Below are 24070 nucleotides of genomic sequence, written 5' to 3'. Positions count from 1 at the left end.
TGAACTTGACAATGTTTTAAATAATTCATCAACAAAAGAGGCAGACCAATGTCCTGAAAAACTAACTTAGTTAACGTGAGGTCATGATTATCTTATATTTAAAAACAAAACCTGACACACACATACAGACACTAATGAAACTTTATACAAATTATGCATTCAAAGTTAGTCAAAAGCTGACCTTCTGACCAAAAATTCTGTGACCTTTATTTGAAAAATGGGAGAAACAAGGACAAAAAATAGTTGCATATTGTTTAAAAATTACTACATCTGAACAAAATAAATTATATATTTATTTCAAAATCATCCCCAAGTTTAAAGCCTGGTGTATAAATATAAACCAAAAATAATAAAAACTAACAAAAACAAAAAAAAAATAATAATAATTTTCGCACCATTAGACGCATTCTTGACATTACTTCCAAATGCATGTGGGAAAATCCAAAGTATCTTATGAAGTGAATGGTGGCTGAGAGGTTAAGCGCTTGGCTTCTGAACCTGGGGTCCTGGGTTTGAATCTTGATGAAAACTGGGATTTTTAATTTTGGGCATCCCCTCAAACCACCCAACTCTAATGGATAAAGGCGTTCGGTCATTGTGCTGGCACCCTTGCTTATTAACCGTTGGCCAAAGAAACAGATTACCTTATCATCATCTGTCCTATAGATCGTAAGGTCTGAAAGGGGAACATTGACTTTACTACCTACACAATTGTCCAAGCAGAGAAGGTTATCAAATACAATTCCTTTTTAAATGAAGGTATATAGATTCAATTATGCTGGAGAATTAAAATTTTTTAGGCAAATTATTGTGGTGCGGTTGATTATATATTTTAGCCCAGAATTTTAAAATTTCATTTTCCTCCTTAAAAAGCCTGGACTGTGCGTCTTCTGGAGCGAAAAATACAATACAAATTGCATTTATAAATAAACCATTGTAAATGTAATACAATTTGTTTTTGCAAGAAATGTATAAAATTATTTGAAATAAAAAAAATGGTCAACATAATTTAGGCTTAGAAAAATAAACCATGCAAGGATTAGGAACATGCCATTAGATGTAAGGTGTAGGTGTATATAGGTGACTGCCCCTCAAAACACCAAAGTGGTACAGCTATCAGAGGTCTGACATGTTGAACTACCATTACAGAAGTTTGAGTCATAAACTGAATAAATCTTTTTTTTGAAAGAACACGTCTGGACGTGATACCGAAGAATGTGATACTGGGTTAGTATTTATCTCGCATGCAAAAATGTTACCTATTTGATGTTTGCTATCAACATTTGACTAACAAACACACAAACATTATCAACATACAATGAAATCATCCAGCACAGAACAGTGGAAGCGCAGGGACATGCTGCCATTTTGTTGTTGTGTTTTATTTGTTCAATATTTATAAAAATACTTTTAGAGACAAAAACAATATCCCATTATGAGAGAAAATTGAAACAGTTAAAAATAAACGATGCAGGTTTGTATTTTTGTACCGCAATGATTCAACTCAAAATGTGATGACACATAGAAGTATAGAGAAATATTTGCTCTTTTGCTCATTACATATGGAAAATCAAAAGAGATTGGCTCAACTAGCTGCCATAAACAGTATGCAAAAAACATTTGCTGTCTAAAAAAGGATAGCATATTGTTTAAAATCCTCAATCCAACTGTTTATGAACAAATTATGTGTAGGTGACTAGAATGACTCAGTCGATCTAGACTCAGTATGAATATTTCTGACAATTAGTGGAAATAAAACAGTAAATAGTGTGTGCAAAAAGAAGATAATTAAAGCCTTGATATTTTGAAGTAAATTCCCTTAATTAACAGGCTAGATGTTTATAGGAAAACAGTGAATTCATCTAACTCAATACAGACAAGAACTAACTGGGTATGTGAAAATCTGAGACAATTAGGCTTTCTTTGGATAGTGTGTCTTAAATGTATAAATTATTTAACCACTAAGTGAGCCCTCCCAGCCATGGATCTCACCTGGGTCGTGTGTACCCCCCACCTCCGCCAAGTTCGAACTGTCCTCTGGTTTGCCGCACGTCTGTGTGGTCCATATAGACTTCGTTGGCAAAGGCTCTGCCATCATAATAATCTGCATCCGAGGGCTGAGGTGGGAGGGGAGGAGGCTGTGGGGAGCCCCTGTCAATGGCGTCTAGTGGAAGACTGTGCTGGGACAGGGCATTGTTCAGTCCTGGCTGCCTGTTATTCCATGTGTCATATTTGGAGGCGCCATTGTTCAAATTGCTCTGGACCTGTCTCATAGACATGTACTCGTATGGCCTGTCTATGTCAGGATAGGAAGACGATGGTGGCAGTGTACCATAGCGATTGGATGCTGTGTTTACATCTGCATAGTTGTAGGCCCTGGATAGGAAAACAAAAAAGTTAGAATCAAATATTCATTTCTCTTATCAGAAACAACATAACTATAGTGCCAAACTCAACTGCACAATTTAGTTAAGAAAATAAAAGGCTTCTGTGGGCAAAGGTTAACTAGGGTGTCATGTGGCTATTGTCAGGTACCCTTTAGAACTGGGTGGGCTCAGAGGTGTCCAAAGATCCCTAATCCCAGTCCAGGATTCGGATCCGGGACCTCCAGTTCAGAAGCCAAGCGCTTTACCGCTCAGCCACTGCGCCTCCAATTTGGTTAAGAGGGCAAGATTCGAGAAACTTCAAGTGATGAGTTAGTCAACATGTAATGAAATCCAATTTGTCACCATGAAAGAATATTCAAAGAGAGGGCAGTGTGTCCTTTTGAATACTAGAAAAAAAAAAACAAGACCAAAGCCCCTATCTGGGTCAGTTCAGTTCTACCAGTCAGTCAAGCTCTATATTGTCAAATATTTTTTACTCATTTTCTTTCAATTTATATGGCATTAATTAATTTCTAATTCCTTTCAAAATTTAGATTTATATAATTCTGTGGATCAAGTTTAAAAGGATTAATCTTCAACCAAGTTAACAGTGGGTGTCTTACTTTTGTATTAAGAGACAATGATAAAACCAATACAAGCACTCTCAAATTAGTGCCTCACTAGCATGTGATATCAGACTAATGATATTGACATAGAAAGCACTTAAAATTTATCTTCACAGGCACTCTGTAATATTATGAATTACATTCAGTTAGAAAATGACATGATACTTCTCATAGTGAAACAATATGTAAATGTAATCCCAAAAAATCTGCACACAATACAACAGTGTCATCAAATGACATAACAGTAATTTTTAAGTGTAGGATAAAATTCTCAGTAAAGATAAGGACACAAAATAAAGGGCCACTGGTATGAACATCACATCGGGCCTTTCTGCTATTAACATCCCTTAACATAAATGGAGTTAGTAGCTTTAGTGCTGAAACAAATGATGACAAAACATAAACAACAGCAGCAAGGGGGAAGAAGGTGAAGAAAATATAGTAAAACAGCTAAGCTCCATTGAGGGCTCAAACCATGGATCAACAAAGGCTATGTATCATGCTAACATCTGACTTGAGCATCCAAAATCGCCCCCCCCCCCCCCCCAGGCCCCCCCCAAAAAAACTTTTCAAGTCAATAGTTATTTGAAACTGTATTATCACCTGATTACCTAACCCAGCGGTTCTCAACCTTTTATGCTCGCGACCCCTTTTTTACAATCCCCAACTCTGCCGTGACCCCCCCTCACAGCAATAGAAGAATAGACAATAACAATCCATATTTTCGATGGTCTTAGGCGACCCCTTCCAAATCGTCAATCGACCCGCAAGGGGGTCGCAACCCACAGGTTGAGAACCCCTGACCTAACCCCACAAACACACCTAATTTTGTTTTACTAACATCCTTTCACAAACAATTATTATTAACTCTTTAGATGCGTGTGGCAGTTTAGCCTCTAAACACTTGAATTGTAATTCCTTTTTGTTTGCGCTCTTGTAAAAAAAGCCGAGCACTTTAAGGGTTAAGGTCAACATAAATTAGAGCCCGAGGCTTTCCACTTTAAATTATTACTACATCTCTCTAACAGTTGCACAGGATGAAATACACTCACACACAGACATTCACATACAGACATTCACATACAGACATTCATATACAGAAATTCACATACAGAAAGCTTCAGGAATGAGAGTACTTAAACTAATACAACATAACTGGAGTTTGATTCTCTAGTGCTGAAACAACTAATACCATCCCTAAGTCACCAACTGACACATTGATTGAAAAGATGACTTGTTAGAGTCTTGTTCACCCACCTGTTTGAGTTTTCATAATTTCTTTTCAACTCGTCCTGCTCTCTTCCTCTCTGTTTGACTTTGATAGATTTGACCGGCACAGGAGGAGGTTCTTTCTGTTTAGACACAGGCTGCTGTACAGAGGGAAGAGACATCTGTTTGGTGATGGTGGGCTTCTGCTGCACATCTTGTTTCCTGTACAATTGGAAACCAAACAGAGTTAACTTTTGATAAAAAAATAGGACTTTTGTATAGATGGTTGAAAAAGCAACAAGAAAAATTAAAAAAAAACAACAAACAAAGCTTATATTAAGTGTAGTTGTATCAATTAGTTTGGATAAATCATGTAATTTGTAATAGATCTAGACTAACAATAATAAATATGTGCGATTAGAAATATTAGTACAAATTGGTTTTGTTTAGCCCAATTTCATGCTATTAGCTTTCTAAAAATGCTATGATCCTATCACTTATCTGGACCAGTTGGAAAGGGGTAGGGGCAGAAAGAAAGGGGGTATCTGGGTGATCGCTTTTTAAATGTATTTATATAAAAAAAAAGTGAGTGACCTGATTTTGAACTGGAGGACTAAGGCTTCCTCAAGACAATACTATGCCAGGGAGCTGCTTATGGAAATAGGTTTTATAGCTATTTACAAACTTTTCTTTCCACAAACAATAAAGGGGACTAATCAAATTATACCCCCTAATCAGTCAAGTAAAATTTCTTTCCCTTGTTCAAGATACCAAACAAAATAATTAATTACCAACTAATTGGTAAGAGAAATAATTGTGCAAAATTTTGGCTTAATCCAAGATTGGGTGTCTGAGAAATAATGTGTACAAACTTTTTACCAGACAGACAGAGTGAGTTGATATAAGTTTTGTAAAAACTATCAGTTTACCCATTTCTTGAGGCATTCAAATAATCCATAAGGAAGCAAAGTCAAGAGTAGCCAACTGCTTATAATAAAGTTTCTGAAGTCAGTTCTGGGCAGACAGATAAAAACTCACCACATGTGCAATGAAAATATCTTAGAAAAGCAAACCAGGTCATATGAAGAATGGATTGAACTCCTTTCAGTCAAGTCCTAAGATGACTTATTTCTTGGAGGACGAGATGAAGGCATTGGCTATGCAGAATGATGACCAAGATGATTGCTGATAAGTTTCACCACTTAGCAATGTCTTAACAAAAATAAACTGCTTTGTATTTGTAGTTGCAGTGCCAGTTCATAAAACTATGAAAGCATACAATACTAGATCCTAGCATTCAGGATGAAAGAATGAGTAAGATAATGATGGACTGTCAAACTGAAAGCAGCATTACAATTAGGACAAAGATCAACATATGACTATCAGCTTCATCTTTGTGTAACACTTCTCAAGTAAAGGCAGAAACTATGGCATAAGTTATGTAGACCAATTTTTGTGACAATCTGATTGAGTCTTGACACATCCTCCAACAAAAGTCAAGGACAATTATGAACTAGTCAGAATTCTTCAATCTTCATTAATTGAAGCACGAGACTTTGGGTAGACTCAAACGTAACACCATTACAAGAAGTAATTAAAGGCAAAAAATATTTTAATCATGCTCTACAATGATGATGTTAAGAAACATCAATTCCAACTGAACGCTTACATACCTATATCTTGCCGAAAGGTCAGAGAGTTTGGCCTTGTCCACCTGACCGCTGATAGGGTTGGCTGTGCTCCTGGTGAAACGGTACGGGTCATGCCCAAGGCTCCGCCCACCACCACCAATCTGAAGGCTGCCAAACTTTTCCCTGAGCTTGGTATCATCGTGCTTGTTCTGGGGAGAGTTGATGTACTTGCTGTATGAGTCACTGGAGTGGGAGGAGCTGTCATTGTACGTCTGCAACACACACACACACACACTGCATTATAGGATTCTCAGATGGCTTTTATCTTTGTGAATACTATTTATTAAAGCACAGAAAACAGACTCACAAACTAATCACTGTACAAACAGTTTGTGTCAAACCAAAACAACATCTCTGAATAAAACATTTTGGTCAGAGAATTTACAAATTTAGTGGTCAGAGTTAAATTAATTGGTCAGAAAGTTAACAAATTTTGTCAGAGTTTATAAATTTAGTGGTCAGACAATTAACAAATTTGGTCAGAGAGTTTGCAAATTTAGTGGTCTATGTTGTGTATTCTAGAGTTCAAACTTTAACAAAGTAGAGTAAAAGTTTAACTGTTATGTAAATTTTACATGCATCTCTCTACAACCCATGTTATCTACCCTGTGATCTCCTGCAGGTCCAGGTTGGGTCAGCCGCTGTCTACTCAATGTGTTGTCCCCTTCATCCATTTGGGGATGGTATGGGGCGTCCATACCACTTACATAGGAGGGATCTGTTAAGGAGAATAATATATCATTCAATCATTGACTACACATTAAACAGATCATGAGCTATAAGGTCTTATCTAGTTAGGTTACCTGTGTTGATACGCTGGTGAAGCCTTTCACTGGGAGTCAAAGTTGCATATAAATCAATATGTGATCTTGATGGGGGGTACTGAGATATAGTGTTAATTTGATCAGAATAATAAGAAGGGTAATATCTGTCTTCAGGGTGGACTTGTAAGTCTATTCAAAGAAAAAAAAATTCATTTCATATTGAAATGTACATGAATTTAAAAAATCATGATGACCTTTAATTTGTTTTAAATACATAAAAGGGAATAATATGTTATTAAGTTTTTGTGTTTTTATGATGGGATATAAATGATCAAGTAATAAGATCAAAAGTTATACAATTTAAGAAAACAAAACATTTTATTCACCATTCCAGTAAACATTTCAAGTTGAGACTAGAATATAGGTATTTCAATCTAAAATTAAAAAACTACACCAGGCCCTTTTTCACACATTCACTCCTACTGTGCTGGAATGTGGTGTTAACCATTATACCATACTGCAATACTAAGTGATGGGATAGTTACCAGCTGTTTTTTTATTTTTATTTTGTATAAGAAGAGTTCTTTATATTTGTGTTCAGAATGAGAAGATAAACCCAGCTAATCTTTTTCAGTGAAAATCAGATGAGTATAGCTCTTTTTGTTTTTTTTTTATTATTATTTGTAATTAAAGTGCCAATATCAAAGATATGAAGCCACCCATAGAATTTGAGTCTTATTGAGACTTTTTTGTATTAAAAATTATTTTAAAAATTTAATGGACATATTTTTCTATTTTTCTTCTTTTGTGTTAATTTTTTTTTTTTTTTGGTAAAAATAATATTTTCAAATTTACAATTTTTTAAAATCATCACATGACTTTCAAAACAGGCTTAAGCAAGAAATGTTATGTCAAATTCCACACAGTGAGCCATCTTGTCCGGGTCGCATAAATATGTCCTGACTTGGATTTTTGTGTTTTCTGTTTGATACTATTTCACTATTCTAAATGCGAGTCCAAACACATCCAAGTACGCAACAATTAACTATGTTATTTTTAATAAAACTTGAAAAGACTTCAACTGATGTTTACATTTACAAATGGGGGCGATTTTTTTGTCTATCTCTCCATAGTTTAATTAGCTGTCTATTCAATAGACATCTTGCTACAAGCCCTAGCCATATTCATCTCCTATCATGTACTCGTATTCTGCAACATTATTCGTCTGTCTGACTACGTCACTACTTTTACCTAACTAAAAGACAATACCCAATATATTTATTGATTTGATTTGTTGATTTGTTGATTTGAGGCACATCGGCACAATTTAGGCCATGTCGTGCCTGCAGTCCCTTAAGGACTACTCTCTCTCTAAACAACAAGGGCCAGATTCTATACAGTCATATAATTAAAATCAAGGTCTATTCACAGTTAAAATAGTAAAGGTAGTAAAAATTTAAATATTTGGTAAAAATCTAATGTAAATAGTGCATGTTCACAAATTCAGAAATCAGATCTTCGTAGATAGCCCCACTTCCCGAATAAAGCCCAGTACCTTCCCAGGGTCGACATTATTAAATAGTGTTTTTAGATTAGTAATATATTTATTTACAAAACTATTATAATCTCTAAACTAAACCAGATCACTACAACATGCATACATGTACTTTATACACATAAGTTGTATTACAATCATTGATTTGAGTAAACCCTTTAGACTAGTTAGATTAAATAACTTAATAATTACATTTTACATTTTCTATATTAATGATGTTAGAAATTTTAATATTTAGATAAACAATGTAGCAGTTAAATAAAAGTATGGTCTTACCATCTCTGACTATTAACCTGGGACTGATATCGCCAATAGAGTATTTGGAATCTGAGGGGATCTAGTGGATAGAGATATAAAATAGGTACATTACAATGAGATATAAAATAATATGAATCTCATGATGATCTATTCCATCTAGGTTTGTGAGTTGGTAAAATACTTTTAAGAGGTCAAAACACAATGAATCACATTTACTGACTGACCTTTTGATTTTTATACGTAGGTGGGGAAGGGTAGGGAGGAATTCCAGGAATGTTTTCTTGTGTGTTGACACTGGGGTCACTTGACGACCTCATCAGCTGCTTCTTTCTGATGGGGGACACATCAAGGTCATCTCTTGGCCTGGGCTGCTCATGGTCACTCTCTGCACCCCCAGCGATGCTCATGCGATTGGACATGGGGAACATGAAGTCATCACTCATGTCTTCCTGGGGCTGTCAAAACACAAAATTTTTTTTAATAAAACTTACAACAGAAGAATCTTGTTAAAACATTTAAGTGACTGTCAGGTAACAACCAAAGAAAAAAACTTTTTAAACTCCTTCTTAAGTAGCTTATTGAAACTCCTTTTTATTGTAGCAACTACAAGACTTGAAACACATCTAACTATTTATAACACAAATCTCCTTCAAACCATGGCAATGGCCAGACATTGCAAAAGAAGGGAAAGTTCAGGTTAACCACCTCTTCCAACCTTATTTCTAACCAGCCATACCTTTTTTTCAGACATCCATATCTTCTGCTTTTGCTGTTCATCAATCTTTAGGCAGAGTTTCATGAACCATGCATCTGTGCCCTTGTGTTCCAACACAGCTGCAAAGGGAAATAGACAAATTACTTTTTTTCAATGTTGGCTTTCATATCGACAGATCAAGGCGTTCATTAATTTTAATCCATCTCACAAATGTAACTGTAGCCAGCTTGAAAAGCAAAGTAGATCAGTTTTAAAAAATTAATACAAACATAGGAAAATAGGCTCAGTTTCTTGAAAAGCAAAGTAGATCAGTTTTAAAAAATTAATACAAACATAGGAAAATAGGCTCAGTTTCCGTTCTAGCTCAAATGTTTCAGTAACAGATACCTGACCAAGAAAGAGTTTTACAAAAGAATTTTTGAAGAAAAAAAGAGAAAATTTGAATTAAACAGTAATTGGACTTGATAATGTAAATCCATCAAACCAAGTGTGTATCAGTAAAGTTACCTGTAAATAAGTGAGAGTATGTTTTCTCCAGCTTTTCACTCTGCTCCAAAAGCTTCCTGGGATTCCTGGATGAGTTTTTCCACCGGCTGCGCACATCCTTGATGGACTGCTTGCTGTCAGCTTTCAAGAAGATGACTATAGGATTGTACTGGGCATAGTTCAGCCTGTCCACATTTTGGGGTGTCACATCTAGTAGGCAGTGCTTGTGCTGGGAAAGTTATATCAGCAACATTATCATGACATATTCTAACAGCTGTATTATTGTGAGCTAGTCAAAAAATCAAACATTGCCAAACAGAAATGACTACCACCTTCATGTGAGGAAGTAATTATCAGGGATGGCTGCCTGGTCGTGCGGGTTGCTCACTGGACTGTCATTCAAACTTAACGATGGTCCCATGTTCAAACCCTGCCCGCTCCCATCCCCCATCATCCTGCGGGAGTTTTGGAATAGGAAGTAAATTATCTTTAACTCTGAAGGAACATCCGAAACATGGAAAACATTTTACAACAAACATGTTTATTCACTGGCTAAACACCTTAAACCAGATGACTATCCCAACCACTCCATACTAAGAGCTATCTTCAAACCAGTGGACTATCCAAAACACTCCAAACCAAATAGTGTATGAAAAAACCCTAACCAGAGCACTATCCAAAACACTCCAAACCAAGGAATAACTGAATGAGCCAAATCAAAGGACTCTTGTAATACCTCAATCAAGTGGAGGTAATAAAACAACCATTAGCTCTTATTAATGAGGAGCGCAGCTTTTATTTGAGATTGCCAATGCCTAAAAATAAAGCAGTTCTTGGTGTTTTAAAATGCTTTTCTATCAAAAGCAAATGCTTAAGCTTTACAGAACATGTTCAAATTAAAATAAGCTGAGACTTATTTTTAATGATTCAATTTTAAATGTTTTTTTTAATATGTGTTTAGCTGTATTTGTATGTATGGGCACCATGTCACAGTTGCGGAAAAGAATGCGAGACAATACCTTGCTGACTAACAATACCAAAGCCTTAGTCTACCGGACCTGTGTAATGAGCACTTTGCTATATGGAAGTGAAACATGGCCAACCTACTCATGGCAGGAAAAAAAAGATAAATATCTTCTACCTCCGATGCATAAGGTCGATCTTTAAAGTAAGGGGGCAAGATAAAATAACCAATGAAGAAGTGCTACGAAGAGCAAGGTACCAGAACAAGGTCCACTTCCATAAGACATTCTGTATGGTGATCTAAAAGAAGGCAGGAGAGCCAATAGTCCACTTTTACAGTATACAGATGTATGCAAACATGACATGAAGCTCTTCAAAATCGACACTAGCAGCTGGGAAAAAGTGGCACTGGGTAGATCCACATGGAAAGAGAGCATAAAGGAAGGGTCCCGGTTTGCAGATGCCATACACAACAGTAGTAGAAAGAAGGGTGAAAGTGCAATGGTGCATGGTGATTACATATATGTCCATCCTGTGACCACAGCTGCGTATCAAGGATTGGCCTCTTTAGTCACACAAGAAGATGCATTGGGAAAAACATAATCTCTTGAGATGAAAAATGCCACTTGACAGCTGTATTTTTTTAAATGCTAAACTGTACATTGTATTTTTAAAACAATGTATCTTAGAAATTAAATTTGATGGTGGGTCTGGGTCATGAGTACAAGTGCTCAGAAGACTGGCATTGAAAAAATAATCTAAATCCTGCATAAGAAAATGTAAATGTACACTATTTATCAAAAATGAAACCAGTTTGATTGATCCCATTAAGGACAGAGTTCAGGTAGGTATTAGAAGTATAATTTTGTTCTTACCTGAGCTATGGCTTCTCGTATAGCTCCTAGTCTTATAATGGCTGTTTTTTTCTCACCAGTTGTGGAAGGTTTCTCTATCTCTGAACAAGTAAAATACAAAAAAATACTTTAAAAAAAAAAAACAAAGCTTATAATAAGTGTATTAATTAGTTTGGATCAGTCATGTAATTAAATTTGTAATAAGCTATGAAGGGGACTAATTCAGTTTATACCACCACTTCAGTCAGTACTATTTCTTTCATTGTTTGAGATACCAAGCAAATTAATTTATTACCAATAGTTAATTAACTAATTGGTTGGTTATTTTTGTTATTGATTCTTGTGTTGTCAGGTAAAAGAAATAATAGTGCAAAATTTCAGCTTGATCCGAAATTGGGTGTCTGAGAAAAAAATGTGTGCAAACTTTTAGCCAGACAGACACACACACAGACAGACAGAGTGAGTTGATATAAGCTTTGTAAAAACAGTTTTAAATCAGACCAACTATTACATTTTTTGAGCCAAATGTTACCGCTGATCCATCAACCCTGAAAATTCAAGTCTGAATAGTCTGACACTTTTTGTCTGCATGCTTCTATTATTTTGTACTTAAGCTAAATAATGTGGCTTTATAATAAAGATTGAATTGAAATTTTTATGGTGTAATATTTTAAATGTCTGGAAATGGGAATAACTGTATACTTTCAGATACTATTGGAAATAAATATAAAAGTCTTAAATCATGAAACAGTAGGTTGTTGGAATATGGAAATAGGTCTGGATCTGGTCCAGTATAAATAATTTATGATTGTTTAGAAATAAGTAAATGATCAGCTCCCTTTTTTTTTTTTTCATTTTTAAAAACAGGTAACAAGTAACTTTGTGACTACAGAATACTAGCTTTGGTGTTTGAAATGGTTAAAATGGCCTATTCTTTATGCAACATGCATGTAAGGACTAACTTAACATGCCCTTAACTCAGCTAATATTTCTCACAAATTTGTTGACTTAAAGCTAGTTTATATAAATGTTGAGATTTTAGTTAGTTCTTTTCTTCATTCAACTACCTTTAAGAATATGCATAGTTTTATGAAGTAAAAATATTTTTTTCCCAGAAATTGTTCATAACATTTGTGTCGGCTGGATAAGAAGTGCTCCGTCTCTTTAGAACATAACCCCCCAAAAAAAGGCCCTCTCAAAATGTACAGATTAATGTCAGACGAGTTATTCTTTACTTTTAACTTAATGAAGCTAAAATTTTTTAAAAAATTTATTTATCAAAATGAAGAACTTACGTGGCGACTCAAACTTGTCTGGGTTCTCATTTAAGAGCTTCTCCCTAGCAATGTCAGCTATTGCACCAAATATAACCACAGGCCTAACAAAGCCAGCTTCAAAAAAGAAGGAAAGAAAAAGAAGTGTCAAAATCAACCTTTTTTTTTTCAGCTTCAATACACTAACAGCTTTCTCTCAAGATATATCGGTTTTCTTTAATTCCACTATTTTATAAGCAGGCAATGGTAATGTTAATATAATTATTTATATTTGCTAATATTGTGCTGGCTTCATATCTTTTTTATACTAAATCCAATTATTCTTTCACAATTGTTACTATCAAAGCCCTAAAAGTTAGTGTCTAGAAGTCTCTGTGAGCCAGTGGTTTATTTGATATGGAAAATAGTTTTATTTCAGCTTTGATTCCATTAGCAATCAATCCCATCTACATATAAAATAGCTCACAAGTAGCTTCCCCTGTATAAGTCTTTAAAATGCTAGCTACTGTCACAATTTATCTATTGTTTTAACCCAAATTTATAGATGGTTTTAAACTTTTTGATTTTTTGTTTAAACTTGGATGAGATAATGAAATAAAGAAAAAGTCAATTCATATGCTTTTTTTTTTAACATTATAAACAGTCATGGGGAAAACAATGTTAAAAATCTAAGACCAAGACTGCTTTATTGATCCATATGGAAATTTGTTGCGATTACAAGGACTCTTTTTATTAAATAATATAAATGCCAGAAAAATACAATACTTTCCCAAGTCTAGTTAAGAATCAGCCTAAAAAGTTTATTAATTGAAGCTAGTTTCATACAATAAGACATGATATTTTATCATGTAACCTAGAAAGTAAATAACAAGGCCTGATAAAACAAATGTGTGATATTTAAGGACTGTACATACGTTCCCTTAGTACAACTCTCTCATAGGCTGGGAACTTGGTACCTAATCCAGCTGTGGAGATACAAATAAATACAAAATTATATCTATATACTTACAAAGGACAGTTATGTTATTTTGTGAGTTTCTAGTCACTATCACTGCACATGAATTTTTCAATTTTCAAAAACAAAAAAAAACTATACAAAGCAGAAGGTGCAAAATAAAAGCATCAAAGTGTGCAGATGTTAAAAGTCTACACTAAAAAGTAGATCTAATGGATGAGAAATACTCTGTAGTCAGTTCAAAGCATCAGTTCAAAGCATGTAAAGTAATTCAAAACTAATTAAAATTGCTGGAGGAACAATAAGAATAACATACTCTCAAAAAACTTTTTTTTAGGTCCTAAAATATTTGTTTGCTAAAAATTGGTGAAATTTTATTTTATTATTATGTTAACACAATTTTTTTTTTTCAGTTATTAACAAAAAGATTAATATTAACAAATCGATTATTTCAATTAGAAGAAACATTATTAGAAAATGATGAATTAAACAATTAAGTCATTGGAAGTACTATACACTATATATTGAACTATGTTCTAATAGAGAGTACTTTTTTTAAGAACAGGGAATGGAAAAAAATGCATATAACAATCAGAAATTTTTTGAACTTTTTTTTTGTAAAAGAAAATTTAAAGTAAAAAACTTGAAGCATTTAGAAAATGATAATATTAATTAAAAACTCAAATTAGCAAAAAAATGATAAATTGTTTTAAAAAAATTTTAACCATACAAAAAAAAAAAAAGCAAAGCCATATCAAGATTTTGAACTTCTGGCAAGTTAAAAATTTAACAAGAATTCTGCAGTAACACTGGTAAATAAAAACTTAAACCACTGTATCATATTAGCTATAATTGTTTATTTTTCATTTTTGAGGCTATTTAGTTTAATATTAGTGAAAGTCTTTCAAAAACGTTTTATCATAAAAAATGTTTTGGTAATTTATAATTCTAAGAAAGTCCCTTTGTTTTGTATCATTTAAGAAAAATTTGTAAGATTTTATTGAAAACTGTAAAGAAACTAGTACAATAGAGGAGTAAAGATTTCATAAGATTTGTAATCTTTTCAAGGTAAAATCAATGAGTGATTATAAATGTTTTCTTCTCAATTAATTGTATAACTTCTACTAGTTTCATAGTTCAGCAGTGAAAGCCACTAGCCATCACCAATATGGAGATAGTATAAATAACATGCTTAATTCTCTTAGCACTAAGTAATCTCTTATATTGGCTGGCAGTGTAAACAATATGCTCAGTTGTCTAATTATAGAGCATCTCTTATAATAAGCTCCTCCTTCATGGGTGAACACAATCTGATTTCTGACAAACTCAAAGATGGCTATGAAGTTCCATCTCCATTTAGAAAAGCTGATCACTCTCAGGAAAGGACTAAATTGGGTCTATTGCAATATTTCCGGCTTATATTCAAAGCATTTTGGCTAATTTCTTTTTTGGTTGGCAGCTATCCTCTTCGCATCATAGGGTAGAGTGTCTCTTATTATGACTAAATAGTAAAAAAAGTGTAGGAAACATGCTTGATTCTTAAAGATCTGAGTCAACTTTTATGATGGCTAAGAGAGCATGCTGGGTCTCCTAGACACAAAGTAAACTCTTACAAAGGCTAAACAGGAAGAGCTAAAAGAATCTGAAGCATGGGGTTTTCATTGTGGTGAACGCTAGGAACAAAGATGTTTGAAGAGTAAAGGCAATGCTAGGAACAAAGATGTTTGAAGAGTAAAGGCAATGCTAGGAACAAAGATGTTTGAAGAGTAAAGGCAATGCTAGGAACAAAGATGTTTGAAGAGTAAATGCAATGCTAGGAACAAAGATGTTTGAAGTGAAAAGGCAATATTAGGAACAAAGATGTTTGAAGAGTAAAGGCAATGTTCCTCAAAGATGTTTGAAGAGTAAAGGCAATGCTAGGAACAAAGATGTTTGAAGAGTAAAGGCAATGCTAGGAACAAAGATGTTTGAAGTGAAAAGGCAATGCTAGGAACAAAGATGTTTGAAGAGTAAAGGCAATGCTAGGAACAAAGATGTTTGAAGTGAAAAGGCAATGCTAGGAACAAAGATGTTTGAAGAGTAAATGCAATGCTAGGAACAAAGATGTTTGAAGTGAAAAGGCAATGCTAGGAACAAAGATGTTTGAAGAGTAAAGGCAATGCTAGGAACAAAGATGTTTGAAGAGTAAAGGCAATGCTAGGAACAAAGATGTTTGAAGAGTAAAGGCAATGCTAGGAACAAAGATGTTTGAAGAGTAAAGGCAATGCTAGGAACAAAGATGTTTGAAGTGAAAAGGGAAGAAGGAAAAGGGGTGGGGGAAATAAAAACTACTTTAAGATAAAAAAAAAAAAAAAGGTCTAGAAAGACTGCTGCCAGTCAGAGAGAGAGAAAAATTTGTTGTTGGCATGATCAAGACTTTGACTTCTGTGACATTTTACATCTCAAGCATGATGATTTCCCTTTTGCAACTTCTCGAGTTCCTAAAAAGGCTAATCCATCATCAACAGTCAAAGGTTAGGCATGTGTAATCACCAGATGATGATGCGTTTTTATCCTTTTTTGCTACTTCTGGTATGTTTACTATCTGCAAGCCACGACCAACCTCCTTTATGCTTGTCCTTCTTGTGGGTCTGTTCTCTTTCTCCCCACTCTTGGTGTCAATCTTGAAGAGCTTCATTTTGCTCTTGCATACATCAGTGTAACTTAAGAGTGGACAACCTTAAGCTATCCTGCCCATAAATTATGAACAACTACCGCAAACAAATATTGACTGCCATTTATCCTTGAAAAATCAAGAAAACATTTACCATTCCACAGGACAAAAAAAATAGCACAAAAATAGAGATCACCATTTAGTCATAGAGCATTGCTTATCTGTATATAAAATAACACAATTTCAAAAATTGGTTCTCCTAAGCAGGGCAAGTAGAAAGTAAAAGAATAAAACTCTAATCAAACTCTATTAGTCTAATGGTGTGCCAGAATAAAAAGAAGCCAAAACAAATGTGTTCCAGAAAGCTGTATCTTACCTTCCTCCTCCTCATCTTGAGGGAAAACAACAGAATTCAAAGTTAGTTTTTTGGTTTCACATTGTCTGAATATTTGAGTGTGATAATGATGCACAGAGTAAGGAAGCAAGAAACTGAAGTATACAACTTGTAGAATGACTAGCTCTGATAGACAATTCATGAAATCTTGCAATTCATATTAAAGTGTAGTGACTTAAATCCAAGTATGTTTCTTTCTTCCGTGGTTGTTTTTTAAATTATATCAAAACAGATATTAACTAGATAGATTTAAAGTAGTTAATGTTATAGAATATTTTGTCTAAACAATTGCATTAAAGATTTGTTAAAAACCTGCTACAAATATCATAAAATTATCAATTTTTTAAAACGAATTTTATGGTATAAGTAATAAATGAATACATGGACTAATTATATTGAACTTAAATTTCTGTAACAATACAAAGATCCCATATTTTTTCCAGCTAAATGTTAGCCTATTCAAAGACATGAACCTAATTGGTACCTACCAAATATAACTTCATCCCAGTGATCTTTCCCTAAGGACTTGCTTCGCCTGGAGGTCTTCCTTTTGAACAAGCTTCCTCGTCCCCTGTTTGGGAAATTCTCTTTGTTGTTATCTTCTCCTTGCTGAGACTTGAGAATTTCAGCCCTGTGTCCAATGTTACAAAAGTAAAAACAACTTAAATTTACAAAAAATAATTAAAAAAAAACAACAACACTATGTATTAGATGTAGCAAGACATGTTTCTAAATCAGATAGTTATTAAAAAGCTCCAATGATTTTAGAAAGGAAGAAAATTCTTCTTAAAAAAAGAAGTCTTTTTGCCTATTTTTTAATGAGTTTAATTAAAACATTTTCTTTTAAATTCATTTTTTTTTAGATATTTCACAGCTTCATGGTAATACACATTTTTTAAATAAAATGGTAATATTTTACGACACTTGCTCAAGTAAAAAGAAAAGATACTTTTAAAAAGTATACTTACGTTTTACTGTTTGGGATGGTTCCTTTTTTATTTTCTGCCGGATCCTCTGATAACTTGATTGCCAACCAGGAGCCACCAATACCACCAAAGAGAGTGTCCTTGACATTGAATAAGTCCCCGACTTTGAAGGAATGCTCTGTGCTAGGATTAGTGGCTGTGTAATTGAAGTGGGCCCTGCATTTAGAGAGTGACAGAGTTACAATAAAGGGCAAAGTATTAACTTAAAAGCTAATTTTCTGGTGTAATGTATATTTTGTTTTGTTTGCTATGGTTATATTATGATGTTAAGCACTATTGTAAGATAAGTTTTAGGAAGGTCAAGATAATAAAGACATATAGTATTCTTTTAACTTGCTTCTTAATTAGTCACAATCTTAGAGAATAGTTTTACAAAATCCTGGAAAACAGATTTTAACAGGATCATTGATGTCATTGATGGTGCTTAACTACTAAATAAAACCTTTTTTTTTTTTTTTTTTTAGGGGGGGGGGGGGGGGGGTGTTGCAGCAAACTGTAACTGCTAAACAAAACAAATATCTAGTAAATCCAATCACATTTACCTGATAAAAAATGAATCACCAGCTTCATGACTTGCCATGATAAGGTCATATTCTGTGTGGATTAGAAGAACATATTATTTTATTATGGTCTCAAAGAAGAAAGAAAAAAAAACAAACATGTTATAATCAGAACAATTAAAGTTATAATATTCCATTTACCTTCTTTTCTGTACTGCACAACCATAGTGACTTCCCCTTCCAGACTAGTCAAGTAGGACACTGCCTCCTCCCTGGTAAAACCTGTAATCTCTTGGTCGTTAGCCTGAAAAATACAAAAAGGAACATGTAGATCTATGTTCTATTCAAAATGTTTCAATCACACAATGACTATATCCGATAAACAAGAGACATAAATCCAAATAAAATGTGTCGATAGTGCACACAAAATGATATGAAAAAAAAAAAAACAGTCAAATTTCAGTTCAGAGCAGAAAAAGTTCTTAAGAAGTTCATCTTTAAAGAAAATATTGTTTGGAATGAAATTTCAATTTTCTCTCAGAAAACAACCACACTGACCCAATATGATGCCCTTCTTTTTACATTCTGTTTAAGATTTCAAAAGCCTAATAGAGTTCAAGAAATTCCCTCAGACTATCATAACATGAAAATAATATAATACCTCTGCCCCATGATAAAAACTCCTCTGGATAAAATAAAAACACCCACATAACATTGTTTTCATTCTTTTATTTTAGGAAAGCATTATTTAGGAATACTTATTTACCCACACACTCTGTTCAATATTCTACATTTGTATGTCTTTTAAAATAATGCACAGCCCACAGTGTAGAGCCAACAGCAGATAACAGCTATGTCTACATTAGAAGTGGCTAAATATGTAAATCACAGCGAAGATGGCAGAGCTAAGTGAAATTCTGCACTCCTTAATCTTTAGAATTGAAGACAGGCCTTATTATTACAAAATGTTTTTTTTTTAATAAAATTTTTGATTTTTTTAGCATATAATTTAATGCTTGGATTAAAAAATAACTAGAGAATTTTTAAAAAAAAATAATATCTAGTTATCTAACCATAATGATTAAGTCTTCCTCTACAAGAATCAAAACTATCTAGTCAACTAACCAAGATGATCTGGTCTCCCTCTACAAGGCCTTCCCTTTCTCCAGCACTCCCAGGCTGCACACTGGCTATAAATATCCCAGTGGCATTACCCCCTGCCAGACGCAGGCCAAGTCCTGTCTGCTTGTCCTTTAAAAATGTCACTTGCCTAGGTTCTGAGCTGTGGAAACATTGGAAAGAAAATCTATGAAAGAGGCATGACATAGATATGTTGACTATTCAAATTCTCTACATTATACCAGCCTCTATTTCCTGATTATTCTGCCTGTCAGTCAGTACTAAACAAAGGTCAAGTCTGACAAGATAAAGTAGAATTTATCTTTAACAAAAACAAAACTTCTTCCATCAAGTACACTAATACACCTTCTAATCCTAATTATGCCCAGCCAACTAATTTTTTTCTCTTTTAAAGTTATAGTTATGAGATTTGAATTCAACCTAACCTTAAAGAGATGTTCCTTATCCAGGAGAAAAATGTAGATCTAAGACAATGAAATATTTGGTTTCTTACTGCACAATACCCCCCCCCCTTTTTTTTTTCTTACTGCACAATATCCTCCCCTCCCCCCCCCCCCCCCCCATTTCTTACTGCACAATATCCCCCCCCCCCCCCCCTTTTTTTTTAGCTTTACCTCCAAATAAGCAAGTATGATTTTTGTTTAAGTATGTACACATGTGTGATAAGTTTGTGTTTCAGTATGTACATATCTGTGTGATAAGTTGGTGTTTAAGTATGTACATATGTGTGATAGGTTTGTGTTTAAGTATTTACATATGTGTGATTGGTTTGTGCTTAAGTATGCACACAGGTGTGATAGGTTTGTGTTTAAGTTTGTATACATGTGTAAATAGGTTTGTGTTTAAATACATATATGCATATGCTGGATAATGTATAAAGTTAATTAAATACTGATACAATATAGTGGTAAATATTTCATCTGAAACAATATAGTAGTAAATATTTCATTTGATGCAATACAATAGTAAATATTTCATTTGATACAATATAGCAATAAATGTTTCAGGTAAGATAAATTGCAAAGGCTTTATTATTATTATATTATAAATATTTGCTGTATTGTATATTTGTATATATTTATATACATTTGTGTGAGATTTCATGAATAACAGCAAACTTTCTTCACAATTCAAGAGAAATGAATGAGTTCAAGATTTACCACCAGCCATATGTTCACCATTACATTCTTTTCAATTTTCTATCTGGCACACCATGTTTTTTAGAATACTAGTAACATTTTAATATCTAATGCTCAAAAAAGTATATTTATGGATCACTTTAAAACTGTCATTATTTAATTACATGTTGAATCAATTAGCAATATTAATATGAAAGAGAAAACAAAAAAGCGTTTCAGAGAAAACAAAATGTTTGGTTATTGTAAAATCTTATGCTACTACTGAACTGTATGTTAGTTTATGAAGTCTACCAAGTATGACACTTGACATAACTAGCTACACACAAGCAAGAAGATCAAAATGCTGGAATCTGGAGAAGAGAAAAACAAGAAAAAGGAAGAGGTTGTTTCCTTTTCTCCACCATGGCTTAAGATTTCATTCATGAGCCTCCTTCAGCAATGCCTTGGTCTCAGCCTTACTTAGTTTAAATGCCTAACCTTGATAAATAAAATATACTTAGTATACACTAAAGACAAACAAACTACAAACAACAAAATTACAATAACTAAACTTTATGTAGAAGAAAATAAAAGCTTTCTCTACTGACTAAACAGGTCGAAAACTCAAAAAGTCAGATGATTAATTGGAACACATTTTCTTGCAAAAATAAGGTTAAAGTCTGTCACTATAACTAAAATGTCCACATTGAAAGGATTCTTTAGACTGATTTAATATCTTAACAATGAAGGATCTCAGTGAAAACAACGTTGTTTACTTTGTTAATGATAGCTCAGTCTTAAATGACATAACCTATATAATGTGCAGGTACCATAAAGCAAAATCGGTATCTTAGATCTGCACTAGTCAACAACCTGTAAAGAAAGTCTACATTACACTCTAATAATACTGAGCTGTACAGTTTCAAGAGAAACAGGAAATTGGTTAAAAGTTGATTCATACCCATCCATTTTTTTTTTAGCTTAGAAAATAGGCAACTAATCTGACAGTTTAAATATTGTCAAAAGTTCATATCTGGTGGCAAGCTAAACAAACAAGCATGCAAGTTTTCTTCCTTGAAATTTGACTTCTGCTATAAATACAACATATAAAATGCAGCAGATTATAGTGAAACAAAACAAAACATTTTTTGATACTTATTGAAAATCAGACAATGGGATTGTAGATCAATGTCCAACTTTCTAAAGTGAGCTGTGCAATGAAGTGGAAGCATGGTGATTTCACATTCAATCCTAACTACTAACAGGCACAGAAAGACATACAGCAAACATAAAACCATGCAATCATGCAGCAAAAAGGCAACATTAAATTTTATGAAGTGAGATTAAAACAACAGAATCACTACACTCAAATCTAGAAGAATTTAAATACTTAAAGATAAGATGTTCAACCTTACATTATTAAACTATTCATCTGTACTAAGAATCACTTCAATAAGTTCTGTACATGAGCCAAGCTATGACTATTATGCCAATCTATTCACATTCAAACTTACGAACACAACATGAACATTCTTAATGAACAAGAAAAAAAAAACATGCACAAGACATTTATGATGCATGAACATAGAATGAAGAATGTGTGTTTACCAGATGTCGCTGCGCATGTCGACATAACGCCTGCAGACCATTGGGAATGAAAATGGTGGAAATAAAAAACAAAACATGTAAAAAGCAAGACAATGATAGCAGACAAAGTTTGGCACAATGGAGAAGCTACAGTGAGGATATCAAAACTTCAGAACATTATGTTGAACAAATAAATCAGTTACATGAAGATAGATATAATATACATATTTATGTCAGTAAAAAAAAAAAACTCACATAAAATAAAAATAAAGCGGTTGTGCCTACAAACAAAGTCTCTAAAAGTAGAGGTGAAAAATGACCTTTAAAGATATAATTAGGTCTTGATAAATTCTATTTTCCATTGCTATCAATTATTACTTTAATCAGACAAGTTAAAACAAGTTACATCCTATCTACTATAAAACTATCTAAGAAAGGTTTTTTATAGAATGATCTGAACATAAAATGATAAAGGGAAACAAACAAAAAACATAGAGCATTAAATAAACAATTTTCAACAGTGAAATCAACCAGTTTTTATTTATAAGCAGCTCTGACGATAGAACCAGTGTTTCTCAAATTTGTTGCCACCTTCCACCCAATGATACACAACACACATCGCTCAAATCTAGTAACTTTATGCTTCAAAACACTGAATAAATTCAAACAATGTCCTCAGTTCAATAAGGGACTGGCATTGCCTAGAACAAAGTATTTAGTTCAACATAGAAAGGGACCACTTGTTACGTCTTATTATGTGATGGGATTCTTTTAGCAATATACCAACACCAAAATGACAAAATCATAGTTTATAAATAATTTAATCTTAATTAACACTATAAACACTATTTTGTTTATATTCCTCCATTTTGGTTCCCCTCTCCTTTCAACACCATAAGCACCATTCCACATTTACACTACGATGCGCACATAACAAGCATTATTTTCTGTCACATGGAAAAACTTCATACTTTATTACTCCAAGAGCTCTATTGAGATATAAAGGTTAAAAATTGTTTGTTTGTTTTTTTGGGAGTATGGCTTCAACATAGCCTGAGAAACACTGGTCAATTCATGAAAGAAACTGTATAGATATATATATTGGAAAAAAAAAACAACAACAACATCTGAACAGTGTGATTAAACAGAACATAGATAATGTTAGCATTTGAATCATGAAATTTGTAACAATTACATAAGATCAGTACTTACTCATGGATTGACTGATGGGAAGCAAACACATCATCCATGTGTTCATTGGCATGTGGAAGATAGTCTTCCCGTCCTCGCCACCCGTCGTCTCTATCACTGTAGTAACCATCCCGGTGACCTGGCGCAAATTAACATATTGAAATAGTTTTTTTTTAAAGGCACAAGTCTATTAACAGATTGAAACTGTAGTTGAATTATTCACACATTCTCCATAGAATAGATCAAGTAATTTCTGAACTATGGGATGTTGAATTGTAGATTCAGTGGGATTTAAAATTTATTATTGGAAAACTAGAGTTGTTGTTTTTTACCAATGTGTAGTTTCTTTATATAATCATGCTAAAAATAACAATGTGCTTTTTTCAAATATAACAAAACAGAAATATGAAGAATCCCAGACCTTGTTATCCTACATTACCAAGAGAAAACACTTAATTTGAAACTCAAAAATAGTTTACGTTGACCCATATATAATGTTCCAATTCTATAAAACATTTATGAAACTTCATTTCCTTATTTTATTGTGAAATTGAATGAACAGACTCACTATTTTCTACTGGCCGAGATGCTCGAATGGGAGGATCATTATCTAAGACATAGTGACCATCATAGCGTGTGTTTTCAGAGTTTGGATATGCTCCAGGGGGCACTGGCTGCCGCATGGATGTGGGATCCTTGACATAGATGTCCTCTTCTGACCTGACACTCGGCCTGTAAACATTGACATCATCCTTGTCCCTTATTCGACTGGGGAAGTAATCTAA

The 24070-nt window shown here is 33.6% G+C and overlaps 1 protein-coding gene across 9 annotated transcripts in view; it reads right to left on the bottom strand.

Moving 5' to 3' along the window:
- LOC106077984 (tight junction protein ZO-1-like) overlaps positions 1-24070 on the bottom strand; it is an 80923-nt gene that overhangs the window by 19681 nt on the left and 37172 nt on the right. For 6 of the 9 annotated variants that reach the window (XM_056017872.1, XM_056017877.1, XM_056017875.1 and 3 more), the window contains 21 exons: positions 23854-24066; positions 23307-23424; positions 22116-22145; positions 19375-19531; positions 18451-18553; positions 18292-18343; positions 17732-17905; positions 17252-17394; positions 16746-16760; positions 13676-13726; positions 12783-12878; positions 11509-11588; positions 9692-9899; positions 9206-9303; positions 8694-8924; positions 8488-8548; positions 6696-6845; positions 6498-6610; positions 5875-6104; positions 4250-4423; positions 1993-2376 (listed from right to left, as the gene is read on the bottom strand). In XM_056017872.1, coding sequence (XP_055873847.1) covers positions 1993-2376; positions 4250-4423; positions 5875-6104; positions 6498-6610; positions 6696-6845; positions 8488-8548; positions 8694-8924; positions 9206-9303; positions 9692-9899; positions 11509-11588; positions 12783-12878; positions 13676-13726; positions 16746-16760; positions 17252-17394; positions 17732-17905; positions 18292-18343; positions 18451-18553; positions 19375-19531; positions 22116-22145; positions 23307-23424; positions 23854-24066 — 2881 coding nt within the window. The remainder of the gene's footprint in view (positions 1-1992; positions 2377-4249; positions 4424-5874; positions 6105-6497; positions 6611-6695; positions 6846-8487; positions 8549-8693; positions 8925-9205; positions 9304-9691; positions 9900-11508; positions 11589-12782; positions 12879-13675; positions 13727-16745; positions 16761-17251; positions 17395-17731; positions 17906-18291; positions 18344-18450; positions 18554-19374; positions 19532-22115; positions 22146-23306; positions 23425-23853; positions 24067-24070) is intronic. The other 3 variants (XM_056017876.1, XM_056017873.1, XM_056017874.1) reach the window with 3 other exon arrangements.

The sequence above is a fragment of the Biomphalaria glabrata genome, chromosome 18, assembly GCF_947242115.1.
Source record: "Biomphalaria glabrata chromosome 18, xgBioGlab47.1, whole genome shotgun sequence".
In the NCBI taxonomy this organism is placed as follows: domain Eukaryota; kingdom Metazoa; phylum Mollusca; class Gastropoda; family Planorbidae; genus Biomphalaria; species Biomphalaria glabrata.
This window is presented reverse-complemented; position numbering and strand designations above follow the sequence as displayed.